Source organism: Vanacampus margaritifer, chromosome 2 (assembly GCF_051991255.1).
Source record: "Vanacampus margaritifer isolate UIUO_Vmar chromosome 2, RoL_Vmar_1.0, whole genome shotgun sequence".
Lineage (NCBI taxonomy): Eukaryota > Metazoa > Chordata > Actinopteri > Syngnathiformes > Syngnathidae > Vanacampus > Vanacampus margaritifer.
This window is the reverse complement of record NC_135433.1, coordinates 39,485,542-39,501,558: the sequence shown is the minus strand read 5'-3', so window position 1 is coordinate 39,501,558 and position 16,017 is coordinate 39,485,542. Positions and strand designations below refer to the sequence as shown.

Here is a 16,017-nt window from a genome sequence, read left to right as displayed (position 1 = left end):
GGGGGTGTAAAAAAGAGGGGGAGTTCCTGCACTCTTGTGTTTTTCTACTCGTCCCCTTTGCACCCTATGATGACCCCCCACTGACGGGGGAGGGGCAGCTCTGCCTTCTGCTGTCACTGGCCCTTATTCAATATCCCTATCTCACCATTCAACATTTAATCCCTTCTTCCTTTCCACAGCTCCAGCTATTATCCACGTCACTCCGTATCAACAGTGAAAACAAGCATTTAGCATTTCACCAAGATGGCTGAGTCTCCTCTTGTTTCAAGAATCAGGACTAGTCTGGGAATAGAAGGTTTGGAATTGCTGGTTGAATTAGCATACACATAGAAGCTAGAAGAAACAAGAGTATACCTTCCATCAAGTATCCAACACTTGTCATTACACCAGGGCTCTTTGTATTCTTTTGTTCTCAGTAGAGAACGTTGGCTTCAAATTCTCTCAAACTGATGCGAAAATAATCTATATAAAAATAATTACACTCAAAAAAATTCGCGCCATAAAATCTTTCCCCAAACATTTCGAGGCTTGTATCTACAGTACAGTTTGTCATATTATGACCCAGATTTCATATTTGTCTTGCTAATAAGTGGTTAGTATCTTCTAGTGTAGGATCTGTTCAAGTATTCTGTATGCACTCTGTATGTTGTTTTAGCGTTAATATATGTATTATTTTCCCCCTCAATTTTTCTGTCATAAACGTCTGTTGTTTGCCTTGATCCGCATATTCGCCATCTGTTACTTAGTACACCAGTGGTTTCTTTTTTCTTCGGGGCATGACTAATCCAAATGATTGTATTGGCGATGGCTGTAATGGCTTGGATTGATTTTCTATCTTATCTCAAATTCACAATTGCTTGTTGGTTGCATCTCCAACTAGGAAAAAACAGAATCTTAAATTGAGCGTAGATATTCAGCGCTATATATTATTGGAATCATTCATGTAATTGAGGACATTAAGGACATTCAAGGACAACAAAAGCTGTCAGTCACAAGATCCATACTTCTGCCTAAATGAAATTAAATCAGATGTGAATCTTAATTTCTTGTTGCAAAGGCTGCGTTCAGAATGCAGGCATATCTGATTCCAATCAGATTCCTTCTCAAATCCGAATTGTAGGACTGACAGTTGATAGATATTATAACATTTTTAATTCTTCATTTCATATATTAACCATTGTTACACATTATTAACATTTTAATTCTTTATATTAACCTTGTCGAAATGTTTTGTGTCCTGTGCAGAGCAGATGGTGTTGATTTCGGTATAATCTGACCTTAAACTGGGACATACTATTTAGTCTAAAAAGTTCCTTCTCAGCGCTTTGTGCGAAAACACATTTGGTCCTTGAGAACAGAATCTGTTTCGAACACGCACTCCTGACTCTGTTTTCGCCATCGCTCATGGAAAAGTACCCAGAGAGTATGTTTTGTCTACAAATGAAAGAGAGGCGGTCGGTTTTAACTATAAGAAGCCATTTTACACGCGGAAGAGACACATTCGAAGCTCTGAATCCCACCTGTTTAAGTGATGAATTAGAGGCTGTTAAATGTCCAGAGATCTCTGTTGGATTAAAAAATCATTTTTGCAAAGGTGTTTTTTTCTTACATTAAATCTGTCTTCAAATTTTGGAACACGCAAAGAGGACAAATAATTTTATTCCTCTTTCACAGTCCAGACTGTTTTTAGCAAGTGTCTAAATCCAATCTGTTTCCTGTTCAATGTGTAGCAATGACGTTGAACGGAGGCGGTGCCCACGGCGTGTAGTTTGACGTCATTGTGACGCTGTTTACTGCTCCGTACTTCCCGTTCCTTGCAAGCGCGTTAAGCGTTTATTTCTTTCTTTTTTCTTTCTTTCTTTCTTTCTACGACCATATGTCTATGGCTACGGCCAGGCACTAATTAGCTATTTCCGGTTGCGCATGTGAAGAACTGATGGGGTAGCGAGACCGGCTTCAGTGCAAGTAACGTAAACTGTCATTGTATTTCCGGGTGAGCATGAGAGTCGTCGTCAGGGCAGTGGAGCCATCAAGGCGTTTGACAGCCAAGCATGCGAGGACGCAGCCGGGCAGCAAACCGATTGGATATTGACAGCGCAGGCGCATTGGGTTTTTGCACGCGTAGAGTGACATCAGGACAGTCAAATCTGTTCTAAGTTGGAAAACAACTTTTAACCTTAAAATATTATATTTAGTCATGAAATTGTTATTCTTACGTTACTGGAGATGCTCTGACAAGGAATGAGCAATTATTCGCAGAATAGGAGGTGTGAAACAAATAAATTGGCAGCAGCAGAAAACTGAGCATGTTTTGACCGACAATAGATTGGTTTTAGAGTGGTTCATAAATTATGTGAAGAATAACAAAAAGGTTTGTGTTTCTTTCTGTATATGGACCTCGGTGGAATAAAAAAACGTGTCATTTGCTCCACTTTAAGTACCTTTTGCATTTTCAAAACAAAATTGAAGTGTCAACAAAATGTTGGAAAAACAGTTTTTCCAAATTGATTTTCAGTTAAATAGTGTACTACTCACCCCAGATGCAATGAAGTTAGGACGTTGTGTAAAATGCAAATGAAAACAGAATACAATGATTTGCAATTCTTTTTCAACCTAAATTCAGTTAAATACACTACAAAGACAAGATTTAAAGTTGAAACTGATGAATATTATTGTTTTTGTCAAATAATCAATCTCTCATTCGAAATTTGATTCCTGAATGACTAGGAAAGTTGAGGAATGCTTAACCCCCCCACACCTGTTTAATTGGAAACAGGTCGGCGTCATTTTGGCTGAACCATTGGAGCCAAAAGTCATTGTCATCAAATTGTTGCCTAGGAGTGACGTCATCTGAAGGTGCTTTTCTATTGGCTGCTGCTAGATGACGTCACTTATGTGTGACACACTTTCAAACGTCCTTATTCCGGTTAAATAAATATACTTAAAATCACATTTAAAATCATCCCCAAAGGTTCATGTATTAAATAATTATTATTTTCGCTATAATTATAGTTAGTTTTGTCAACATAAAATGTAGTTTGAGTTAGTTTTTGTTTTAAAAAAAAAGGTTTTATTTTATTCCATAATAAAATTATTTTTTGAATTTTAGTTTAGTTTTTTTCGTTAGTTTTCGTTAACTAAAATAACCATGGTTCCTAATGCTGATTGAGTGTTGTTAAAAGGAAAGGTGATGCCACACAGTGGTAAACATGCCTTTATCTCAGCTTTTTTTTTCCCGAACATGGTACATGCGTCAAATTCAAAATGAGTGAATATTTGCTGGGTCGGCGCTGGGGTTGCTTGAAATGTATGAGTATGACCATTAAGCATACTGAATTTATAGTATATTCAATTGAATATAGGTTGAAAAGAATTCTCTAATTATTTACATTTTACACAAAGTCCCAACTTGGAATTGTGGTTGAGGGAAAACAACTATGCACTCCAGTTCAACTTGTTTGGACAAATCTGCATGCAGCCTGTGAAAGAACTAGTGAAATGTGTCACACAGCACGCGCTGCTTCAAGTACACTTGAAGTAGCAGGTGTCTTTCAGCCTGTCTCTTACGCTGACAAAGCGCAGGCGCGAGAGTGAAGAAAATCCCGAAACCTTTTGACCTTGACGACGGGTGGGAAAAGAGAACGTCTGAATCTCCTCTCCAGCGTCCCCACCCCGCACCACTGCCAACTTAAAATGGGAGAAGGTGCCCGTCCGACACCGCGGGGTCAGAGACTTCACTGCGGCAGCATTTGCTATTCACACGCACTTTGATGGATTTCCAGCCAGGCAAGCTGAGACCGGCCAGCGAGCTGACAGGCGGCGGGAGGAAAGGCAGGAAGAGGGAGCGCGTCTGACAGATAGATGGCACTTCACATCTGCTCCAGGTTCAACAGAGTCAAGGGTTTCTCCTAAATCTCGTAGAGGAGAAACATCTTTTAGACCTCAGGGTCCGCCCTGCAAACCTCCTCCCTCCTTTCACAGCGAACAAACGGGGTAAACGGGGTAAACGGGGTGAAGGTCTTTAAGAACATTTGTCACACACACAGAAATTTGGCTACTGCTCATCTTATTGAAGCAGAGAAAAAAAAGAACGCAGTTTTCCAGTCCATGTATTGCCAACTGGCACCAACGGCAATTCTCCCTTTATGTCCTTGTTTTTCTCTTACTCTTTCTCTCTTCTTTTAAACTTTGAGTTATGGCACTGTTTGTTATACAATTAGCCTTCTGGGATAGGCTCCATAAATAAAAATGGAGGGAGACGTTCAGTGAGAGGCTCCCCCGTGTCCCCCTACTGGTCCCGGTCCATCTGTGTGCGAGTGAATAGGGGGAGTGACACCATGTTGCATGAATGTCTTGTCTTCACTTAAGACTTTTGTCGAATGTCTCACAAACACAAACGCTCACATTTGAGTTGTTCTCCCTTCCACGTCATCCACGCCTCAAGTAAGTTGGTGAGAAGTGTGAACAGCTTGCATATTTGCTACTGTAAAGTTCGGACCACACTTATAAGTGACAGGAAGGCGTTTTTTTTGTTTTTTTTCATCCTCTTTGTCCAGATGGCAATTCACAATGAGACCTAACAACTTTATCGTGCAGGAAATGGAACACCAATTACCAAACTATTTCAACTCAAGACATACAGTACATTGCTAATTTACTGTAATTCCTCCTCAAGTGACCCATTAAAATCTAAACAAACATGTGTTGGAATGACATTGACATACACTGTATAAACTAAGTGATTTAAATTAATTTTACAGGAATGAAAAATGGATTTGCCAAGAAACTGTGTGCCTGCCTGACCCGCAAGTGAGTGACCCAATCATGTTCTGTTTTGGCTACTGGTCCTGAGTTTGGGAACGTATGATTAGAGGATAAAAAATATGACTTCTTTATAAAACACACCCCCTTGACAACGTGTTCTCAGTTATTTGCTCAATTCACATCTTCAAAAGATATTAATGCGTAAGTGAAAATTTAAAGAATGTGCGTTAAGTATGAAATGAAAGAATATGCAATAAGTAAGATGATGCTACAGCAGCAGCAAAACTGTTGTTTTGAAACTGTGTTAAAATCAAAGCAGGAAATCTGAACCAGCTCATTTGGTCAAAGTTTCCCGTTACGTGTTAGCATTAGCGTTAAGATAGCGAACTAAAGGCTAATCTGTGCACGTGTACATTTAGTTTGACAGTAAACTTTAATTGGGAGTGGAATTAGGGTTAGGGTTAGGTTTGAAGCCTCTCTTTTGACGAATTGTTCCTCATAAATCATGGCTGGTGTCTTAATCAGGTATGAGATGTTGCTAAAATAAATAAATAGATAAATAAATAAATAAACAAATAAGACACTACAGTAGGAAAACTGTTTCTATCACAACATCTTGTCGAGGATGAGAAAGGAAGTGTTGCTGTGTTTGCGTAGTAAATGTAAATCATTTAGTTTTTTCACATCTTATTTGTATGTTAAAATCAAATGCTATGGGGAGATAGAGTACAGACGCTCCCCTACTTACGAACATTCGAGTTGTCTCACATACAGAAAAAAAAACAAGACAACAAAAGTGTTTTTTTCCCCCCAGTTAGCTTTAGCTCATTTAGCATTTTTTGTTAGCCAGTTTACAATGTTAGCAAATCTATGGGAACACATTTCTAATAGCTTAAAAGCCAAAGCTAAGTTAAACAGCAACAACAGCAGCAACAAGGTAATGTGATTATTCTGTAAGTTTATAAAAGAGGGAAACTAATTTGGTTATGGCGAAGATTGGTTCATTTTTATTTAAGTACACTTCACTGTCTACTTTTTTAATATACTGTACTTGTTTTTACAGAATATGAGTAATTTTGCCACCTCTGCTCAACTATGTTGTCAAATCCAGTTTGAAGAAAGTAGAGTGCAATGTTTATTGCTGTCATTAGTGGTTCAGCTATAGATAACAGACTTGTATTTGCCAATGTACTTGTCAGCCATCAACCCAGTTTACTATGTAATGACAGTGTGAGAAGAACAGCTGAATTAATGTTTGCCACAAAATCCTCATCACTGTAACTAGAATGAGTCTTACCATAATAATAAAAACAAACAAGCTGCTTACCTCTACATGAACTTCCTTTTTCTTCGTATCCCAGGGTACAAAGACATCCACCAATAGGAACCAGCCACTCTCCATCAGCACCGCAGTACATTTTTGGCTCTTCTCTCTCCTCTGATAGGTCGACACAGGACCCCCTGACCTCCACTAAGGACGACGTGTCAGCCCCTGTCACTGTGTCCGGGAATGTTGCCAGGTTACGAATAGTCAGGGGGCAGGTCTTGTAGAAAACCCGCACAGACACCAAGGCGATGCAGGCACCAACATCCTGGAAGGCCAAGTAGAAGCCCTTCCTGTTTGTCACCTTCACGTCCCGCACCTCAGTGTTGAGTTTCATGATGCGGTCTCCAACGTCCACCTGGACACAAAAAATGCAGATTGTTTACATTACTTAGGGATTTCTTCACAAGTCTAAATTTTCCATAGGCGTTAATGTGAATGGTCGTTTGTTTACATGTGACTTATAATCAGGTGGCGACCAGTCCAGGGTGTACTGTATTAACAGATTCCGTCTTCACATTTTTGTGTTAGACAGATGTAAATAAATAAATAAAAATCCTGGATTCACACTTTCATCCTCAACAAGAAGTAATTTAATGTAATTTAATGGAAATCAGCAACACGGTAGTCTGTAATTCTCCTTACTAACAAATAATCAAACACTAATGAATACATAAAACCCCTTGGGAGAGGTAATTAGCAAGGACTAAGAAAAATTCCGGCATGGTCCGGCCAAGATAAAAGTGCTTGTTCCGCAAATAAAAACATCCCAGCTAAGTGCCGCAGGAGGCTTTTCTTGCAGATAAGAGCGAATTAAAGTGAGCGGAGGCGGGAGGATGAAGAAGTCGTTCGTTACCTGAGTGAAGCTCTCGTCTGCCGCCACCGTGTCCACCTTAATGAAGCTGCTCTCTTTGATGAAGTTCTCCCTGTCTTCGTTGGACTCGTGGTAGTATAGATTGAAAGTCTCCTGCAAGACAAAAGGGATTTAAAGAAGGGAGAGATCTATTCATCTCTGTCGCTGCTCATTTTCCCTCTTTATATGATAATGAGCCAAATTGAGCAATGGTGTTTGATCCAGCCGTGGTAAAATATAATAAATATCCATCAGAAGCCAGCTCCATACTGTAATATTGTAGGATCCCATAAAAAAGACATCAACCACTTAAAATTCCTCAATGTACCAGGATAACACTATCTAATTATTTCAAAATGAGACAGACATGACAGACGCACTACTGCGATTATTCTGAGACTTGATACCTTGCAAGTGCCGGTGACCCCAGGCAGGCTGTTGCAGTCTCTGAGGGTAAACTTGACCTCCACATAAACCCTTTGAGCACCGGACCTGGGGATCCAGTCCGTCCTCAGCCAGTTGTTCTGATTGGGTTGCAAGACGTTACACACCTGGTACGTCCTGATGGGGATGTTCTTCTCGTCCATGATGCTCACTTCTTCCCACTGCAATTCCGCACCCACACATTAGGCTCTCGGGCTCTTTAGCAGTAGTGCGTACAGTACAGTACACACAGCATGTAAGTCAACAGAGTGGAACAACCCTGAGGTGGTATGAATCGGAATGTTATCAAAATTGAACTGTTTCTAGAGTATAAAAATACAGCTGTATAAAGAAGTTTACAAAAAACTAAATATATCAAATATTTTCTAATTAAAATATGATTCATTAAACACAAACTCTAGTCCTTATGTTGGCCACCTGCTGTTTATTATTTGTTGTATTTTTATTTATTTATTTAAAACATTGAAATACGTTTTGACATGTTTTATTTTCCTTTTAAAATACAAATGTGCCTCAAACAATGAACAAAAGGTAAGTGCATTCCCATTTAAAGCAGTAAGGCTCCAGGTCAAGTTGTTTTTGTTCTTACCGTTTACAGCAGTTAACTTTTACACTTAAGAAGCAGTTATACAAAAGTTCTATGATGCCGACAGTTTCACCCTGCAACAGGTGTCCATCTATTTGGGATGAACTGTATCCGATTTGCTGCAATTGGCTGGCGACCAGTTCAGAACTTCAGGGTGTACCCCACCTCCTGCCCATTGACAGCTGGGATAGGCTCCAGCATCCACGAGAATCTCGTGAAGATAAGCGGTGAGGAAAATGGATGGATGGATGACCAAAGGGAAAAGTATGTCCCAAAGTTATGATCAATTAATGCATTTATTCCAAAAACTCAAGACTGCCAAATGGAGATGCTTTGAAATGAAGCTGCCAGAAAATGAAACCCAGGAGAAAAATAATCAAATGTGGTTAAAAATAAACCTCATGAGCATGAAATTGTCTTTTGTTCTGCAATTTCAGACACTATCTCTCTAGTTTAAAAGCTCCGAAATAAATAGTTTCACGAAACATGCTGGATGTGGCTAACAAAACATTCAATCTAATATTCATTGCTCTATTGTAGGGGTGTCCAAACTATGGCGCAGGGGATGTTTGTAGCCTGCAGTCCAATTTTTAGAGGCCCTTAGCATATGCTAAAACATAGAATAGACACAGTCCATGCCATTGGCCTGCATTGTACTATATGTTCTACAAGATGTGATAAGGTGAGAGGAGAAGAAATTCCTTCTCATCTCTCATTTCATTTTTCATCTCTAAAACAGTGACCAAATTTCTTGAGCTTCTGCAGCTTTGAACAGAATATTCTTGTTTTGGTTCTGAATGTGAAGTTGAAAGGATTCTGCTGCTGCTTAGTTTAGGAGCAGATATGTTGGAATGGGATATGTTGGCCACCCCTGCTCTTTTGTACTAATCCAAATACAAAACCAATGAACAGCTAAGTCAAAAAGTGAACTACCAAGAAGTGTAATAGATGACCTCCATGTATATTTCCCATGCTGCAGCAAGGTATAATTGAATGCAGCCATTCATTGTTGCATCACTATTCTGCAGCGGTATCACATTTGTTGCCACTCAAGAGTTTTTTTTTTTTTTTACAGCCACATTTCCATGCAAGTGAAGCAGGCTCAGCCTGTACTGCACCATCCATCTCAATAGAGGCAGCCACTTGCCTTGTAGCGCGACCCCTCAAATGACCGCCGAGCCTCCCAACTCCAAATTGGCTTTTTATTGCCACTGAATAATAATCTGCTCTCTCCCTACAACCGAGAGCCACACAAACTTAAATGTGCCATGTCCAATGAGGGGCAACGGGAGGGTGTGTGCGTGAAAGGCGGCGTGAGCGGGTGCGCTGGTGGGAAGGCGAACGGGCGTGTGTGCGTGAACATGCGTGTGATGAACTTTCATCAATATGTCATCAGTGCTTATCTCGTCAGTTAGATAATAATGGCCTTTAGTGCTACAAATCTATTAGTGAATTGATGATTCGACATTATGTGTGTTGGTTGGGGTCATCTACTTAATGACACAGTTTAATGCGAAACTACAATATACAGTACTTATAGTATCGGCACTGCTTGTTAGTGTGATTGCCATCTCCTCCTTTGGGATGCCAGTAGGTCAATCTGTACGGACTTAACTTAAAATGAGAGTGGAGAATGCCGCAATTAAGGTACTGTAAAGCCCTCACGCCAACGCATTTTCAGATGTTTATTGAACAGGATATGGACAGAATAATCGATTGATCAATTAATATCTATTAGGCCGAATCCAGCAGAGTTGCTGTTTATTCAGTCTGCACGTTGTTGTTTATGACCTAAGATCTACATTCATGCAGACCTCCACTATAGCATGATTCCTCTTGTAAATGGTATTTTGGCAATGAATAGCCCTAGACACAGGCAGTGAGTTATACCCATGCTAGCAGGCTATCGCTAAGATAGCTCAGCGGCATCTCTGCATTACATCTCACTTCACTTTTGATGGACTGACAATCTGTTGTCTGTTTTTGTTGTTGTTATACTCATATTTATCAACAAGAACCAATAAGCTGTATAGTATATTTGATATTTGTTTTGTCTATATCAGGGGTGACAAACATACGGCGCGCGGGCTAGATCAGGCCCGCAAGGGGTTGAATCCGGCCCGCGACACGATTTTGGAAAGTAAAAAAAAAAGTTGTAATGTCGGGCCAATTAATTAGCCAGCCACAATCAAAACGTATAAATTAGTAATTTCACAAGCAGTCCTCAGATGAGCGATGCAACTTGTACAGAGAATCGTCCTGGTTGTCATTATTTTACACACAACCTGAAGTCACGGTTTGTTAAAAATAAAAAAATTAAAAATCATAGATCGACATGAACCTGTTAAATATGACACAAATTCAATTACTGGGAGCACAAATACATATGACAAGGATTAACGTCCTTATAACTTCATTAACTGCGTCCCACAATTCATTCTGGGAACAATATATATGCAAAACAGGTAGATTTAACACATCCGGAACTCAAACAGGCAAAGTGTTGCCGTGTTCCATTTGCATTTGTGTTATTTTTTCGAACAATATGATTACAGTTGAGCTCTGTAATTTAGGGCTGGCCCAAAAATAGCAAAAATATGCGTATAATTGATGGCAATTGTTTCTAAGATATATACCTTTTTTTTTTTACAGATGCAGCCCCTGACCTAATATGGTCTATATGGCTGTGTACGGCTGTATGGTGACTCAAATTCTAAAATGTGTGACGCATGTACAGTGCGTGGTAGTAGCGCATGTATCGTATGAAAAGCCTGGTGCCTTCAAGCTTGTGAAAATTGTTTGTGCGCGTATGGATATATTAGGCTTGCTATCGAGCATTAAATTCAACAGCTAAGCAGTCAATAAAGGCCATCTCGACAGTACATCAATACCATTGTCTTTGTTACTTGTTCACCGCTGGCCTGTCACGCCATCACATATGAAGCAACATATGAAGGGAGTTTGGCCACTTGCACGAGTGGTGTAAAGACAAAAATACATGCTGAGGTTATCTTAGCGCTACCTAGAAGCTGGTGCAAGTAGATGGAAATTGGTCCAAAAGGATAAGCGGTTCAGAAATATGATGGATGAGTAGTTGGACTAAGACCCTGGATTCTGCCGTTAGTGTATGAGGGATCCTGGAGGTGCCGTTAAAGTAAGTTATTTTGAACTAAAAAGGAAAACCGTTCCTAGGTTAACGCGGCTGCATTGCCGTTAGTACGTCTGTACACTCCGTTAGGTTTAAAAAAAAAAAAAAAAAAGCTAATGGGGCTTGGTGAAGCGTTTTGGATAACATATGGTGTTAATAGAGCACTATTTACCATTATGATCAAATTTAATTTTTCAGGGTTTTTTACTGAGATGTTTTCCGGCAAAGTATAATTAGTAACTCATTCAAATTGATTAAGCATTCGCAGTAAATGAATAGCGAATGCGGATTTGGGATACAAGTCCATGTAGTTGAATTTCCAAATCCCCCAAACAACCTCTCGCCATTTTTTTTTTTTACCACTTGTCCTCAAGAGGGACATGGGTTAACTGGAGCCTATCCCAGCTAACTTTGAACGAGGCAGGGTACACCCTACACTGGTCGCCAGCCAATTGCCAGGGGCTCATATAGACAAACAACCATTCGCACCAATGGACCATTTAGAATCTTCAATGAACCTAACATGCAAGATTTTGGAATGCCAGAAGAAGCCGGATTATCTGCAGGAAAGCCACTCAAACACGGGGAAAACATCCAAACCACAAAGGAAGGACGGAGCCAAGATTCGAACCTTGAAAAACATAGCAGCGACAATACAGGCAAACAAAAATCAACTACAGCAGGTTTTTGGTCTGACTGAATTGGTGTGTGTTTCTGATCTGCAGTGCAGTAATATGTTATGAATGAATCAAATGTGTGTTTTTACAGCACTGTGTATATCATGTGATAGATTTGTATTTTGTTTTTGTACTTCTTCTAGTTAAAATGTCCAATAGCAAGTCGAGCTTGAAGAGATGAAAATTTTATAACCGGCGTATGATGGGCCATGCTTGGGAGGGTTAATGCGCAGCACAAGAGTGTGCGTGCGTGTACAAGGGCATGAGCACGCTTCTCGCGTGGCATGCGTGTTTTTATGTGTGCCAGTTTGGAGGCCGGGCTGTAAAGAAAAATGAGGTGTGATGCCTCCTTGTCTCGACTCATTTGGAGTCTTTGTTAGCTGAATGAAATCGCAGCTGCCAGAGGGGGGGAAGCGGGAAAAAGCGTTGGCCCTGCAAAGAGATCCCCTGTGATATGTGTATGTGAAGCAAGAAGATGCCGAAAGTGTCAGAAGGGCTGAGGGGAGCGGGGGGAGGGTGGCGGCTGTAATCAAAAGCTTGGTGTGTGCGGACCAGGACCCTGCCAATCAAGTGGCAAGTGAGAGAAAGAGCGTATAGAGAGCCAAGAAACTGGTGTCAAGTTCACCAATAGCTCTTAAACCAACAACGAGGTGAGAGAGTCAGCGCACAGAGAAAGTAGACTACGTTGAGATTTTGACGACGGATGCACGGCAGGAAAAATTGTTTAAAAAAATGACACCCACCACCAGGCTGCTTTATGCCACGTGGCGTGCCAAACACTAGCTCATATTAGCACTTAGGCAGGGTGGACAGCTCATTTTCAAATCTGTGGGATGAATATTTAGTTTCCAGACCTCATGTGTGCATGTCTGTGTGCGTTGTCCAAAAAGACAGCAGGTTGTCCAACGTGGATATGATGAAAAACTAAAAAGGAAAAATAGAGAGCTCCCACTCACCCCTCCTTCTGAGGGACTCGCTGCCCATTTCAGCTCTCCTGGCACCGTCCTGGTATCCAGCAGGGTCACTAAAATGACACATACACTGTCAACAATGCTTCAATTTAAAAAAAAAAGAGAAAAAAATGGTGGAAAAATAATTTGTTCAGCCAAATAGTTGTGCAGCCGCTAAATCACTGAGCCAAGAACAAACGTGTAATTTACAGCAAGCATACACATCACCTTATTAAGTTCTATGTGCATTTACATTTCAATATAATTATATTTTTCTAACATTTAAGGCCACTATCCTATCATGTACATTGGTGCCTTGAGATACGAGTTTAATTAATTTAGTGACCATACTCGTAACTCACACTTATCTCCAAATCATTTTTTCCTATTGAAATAAATGGAAATGCCATTAATCTGTTCTACCTTGCCCCAAAAATAAAAAAATTAAATATATTTTAATAAGGAAATTGTTGCTGTTTTTTTTCCTTTTTTACAACCCCCCCAAAACTCTGTTAATCATTCAAAATGAGGGGAAAATCAAAATGAGGGGAAAATGGGGGGGGGTCATCCCAGGAAAATGTTTTTAAATGTTGGGGGAAAGTCAATGAATATGCCAGTCTGAGGGTGCCAAACAGCGAGTATGCATTGGTCGACTGCAGATGCCTGTTAGTATTGTCTGTTCAAATATCAGTCGCTTTAACATCGCCACATTGATGCTATAGCCCACCTAAGGTGTTTTGCATTGTTTGTTAGCATTAAGCTAAGCAGACTTTCCAAAATCTATCTATCTATCTATCTATCTATCTATCTATCTATCTATCTATCTATCTATCTATCTATCTATCTATCTATCTATCTATCTATCCATCCATCCATCCATCCATCCATCCATCCATCCATCCATCCATCCATCCATCCATCCATCCGGCACAATGTTACAGAGAAATAACCCAAACATATCAACAAAAATATTGTGCCACCTGGCTGAGACCAGAAGGAACATTTTGCAATTACAACCACACTTGTGGCAAGACTTTCTACAAGTTGGAGTGTGTCTGAGGGATTTTTGTAAGTTCAGAGGTCACTCACGATGTTGGGCACGAGTGAGGTTCTGGCTCAGCATTTCTGTTCTCACTCATCACCAACATGGATGACGGTGTTGAGTCAAGTTCTTACCGAGCAAACCCAACCTTTCCCATCGACAAAAAGGCTATTCCCATGCTAAGATAAAAACAGATTAGTTGCCATGCGTACGAATCCAGACCGATTAACCGTGTCCCAAAACTTTTGTCCTTTCGCTTTAAATAATTAATCATTTAAAACTGTAGGTTACAAACTATTTCAAGATTAACCCCCATGATACAGCCCAAATTGCTTAGGTAAGGAAGCAAAAACAACCCCGGAAATGTCCCAATATGTCAACTTTTTTCGCCATCCCAACCTCATGTAAAACGGATCCAAGGACGCACACGGAGCGCACGCAGCCGACCCTCGCCGCGCAAAGACAGTCCGAGACAGTCACACGGACTCCTTACCTTCATTCGTCGGGTAAATCCTCGTCCTGGAACTTGAAACTATACTTATTATCCACATAAACGCCGTGAATGTTCGCCCTACATGCGGAGCCATGTGTGTCAGAGGGAAGCGTGCGTGTTGGCCGCTGGCTGTGCGCGCTGGCTGCGGAGGATCCATCCCGGTGGGAAAAGTGCGTGTAAATGAAGAAGCCAAGGGTTTGTGTGTACGTGTGTATGCGCGCGTGTGTGTGTGTGGTGGGAGTGAGTTGGATGCAGAGGATAGTGGGGCGGTCTCACACTCGCGTGCTTGCGGTAATGGGCATTCAAACTGCACGAGCCAAATGGTATGCATGCTCCCAACAGACATGAAGAAATACTGTACGTTTTAAAAATGTGAAGAAAATCCATGCTAACGGTCGCTTATTGACTTATATATATAGATAAAAATCTAAAAGAATATATATATTTTGAGTTCTTTTCGCTCTGTTTTTAGTTTAAAACCTTAAACACCTCCTAACTGGAAGATAAATATTTAATTCGCCCTATTTCTTACCCTTCTTTTATTTTTGATGTGGCATTTCATGGAGAAGGAATCCATAAAACTTCACACAAAAATCACATGATTAAGCTTTTTAAGACATGAGGGAAAATGTGTCATCTCAGGCGATTTAAGGTTTGAGGTGACTTTCTGGTTACCTCCACCGCATCCCGAATGCTGCTGGTCCAGTATACATAACTACAGCGCCCCCTTTTGGTGATTGCTGTTCATGGAAGCTTTACAAGTGCCAATCAAATCATCGTTGGCTATCATCTTTTATTGTGTGTAATCTCTACTTGTAAAAACTAAATGTAATAAAATGGCCTATCTTGGAATAATATACCACAAGTGAGAGCATTTGGGTAAGGAGGAAAGGAAGAGGAGGGGGGCATAGGACTGCATGAAAACACGACAAAACAAAACAAAGAACAGCCTCATGACCTGTCCTCCTACACCGTCCACTTCCTCAAAGAGAGTCGAGAACAATCGCTCTTGTGAAATCACAGCATGATGAAGTAAATGTTAAACTACAACAAATGTTTTATTTTGTTTTTTCTTTTGCTTTCTTGTACGTTAAACTGCAAGCAGGCAACCATCAGTCGGCCTAGATTGGCGTAAGGGTTAAGTCACAAACATTCAAGAGTTGCATGTAAACTGGACGATTGAATGACAATATAGCAAAAAAGCCTCAATGCAGAGTAGTAAATACGACTCGGGTGACAAATCGGTTCAAGCTCAGAAGCAGAGGTGTTTGAATTGTTTTCATTGCAGGCCTCGTTATGGTTGCCCTCAGAAAACGGCGGTAATTGAGAGGGGCGTAATCGTTTGCTGAAAATATTGTCTCAAGCCCAGATTAAAAATGGATGGGTTGTGTCACGGAGGGCATCTGGTGTAAAAATAGTGTCAAACAAATTATATAAGTGTCAAGCTGTTTATCGGCACTGCCAGTGTAAGTTTAAATATAAAATAAAAAAAAGTTTTGTATTTAAAACAACCACATTGCCATAACGTCTAGGTTAACGCTAACACATGATGGGGAAACGCCATAGACAGGTAAAGAAATAACAACAGACTTCTGAGCAACGTATGTAGACAGATAATATAACAATACTCACAGGCATGTATCCTTTATCCTCTGCGAAGAAAAACTATTATAACTGCACCTAAGGAGTAGCACAATGACTAGTGAACTGAAGCAAAAATGTAGCAAAAGCTGTTT

At 40.4% G+C, this 16,017-nt stretch overlaps 1 protein-coding gene across 3 annotated transcripts in view; it reads right to left on the bottom strand.

Moving 5' to 3' along the window:
• LOC144043418 (ephrin type-A receptor 4-A-like) overlaps nucleotides 1-16,017 on the bottom strand; it is a 45,755-nt gene extending 29,738 nt beyond the window's left edge. The window contains exons 1-6 of one of the 3 annotated variants that reach the window (XM_077557030.1): nucleotides 15,914-16,016; nucleotides 12,753-12,820; nucleotides 7,493-7,546; nucleotides 7,349-7,433; nucleotides 6,945-7,055; nucleotides 6,092-6,446 (exon numbers count right to left, since the gene is read on the bottom strand). In XM_077557030.1, the coding sequence (XP_077413156.1) occupies nucleotides 6,092-6,425 (334 nt within the window). In that variant the 5' untranslated portion in view covers nucleotides 6,426-6,446; nucleotides 6,945-7,055; nucleotides 7,349-7,433; ... (1 more) ...; nucleotides 12,753-12,820; nucleotides 15,914-16,016. Of the gene's footprint in view, nucleotides 1-6,091; nucleotides 6,447-6,944; nucleotides 7,056-7,348; nucleotides 7,547-12,752; nucleotides 12,821-14,281; nucleotides 14,519-15,913 lie in introns of those variants that run through there. The other 2 variants (XM_077557029.1, XM_077557028.1) reach the window with 2 other exon arrangements.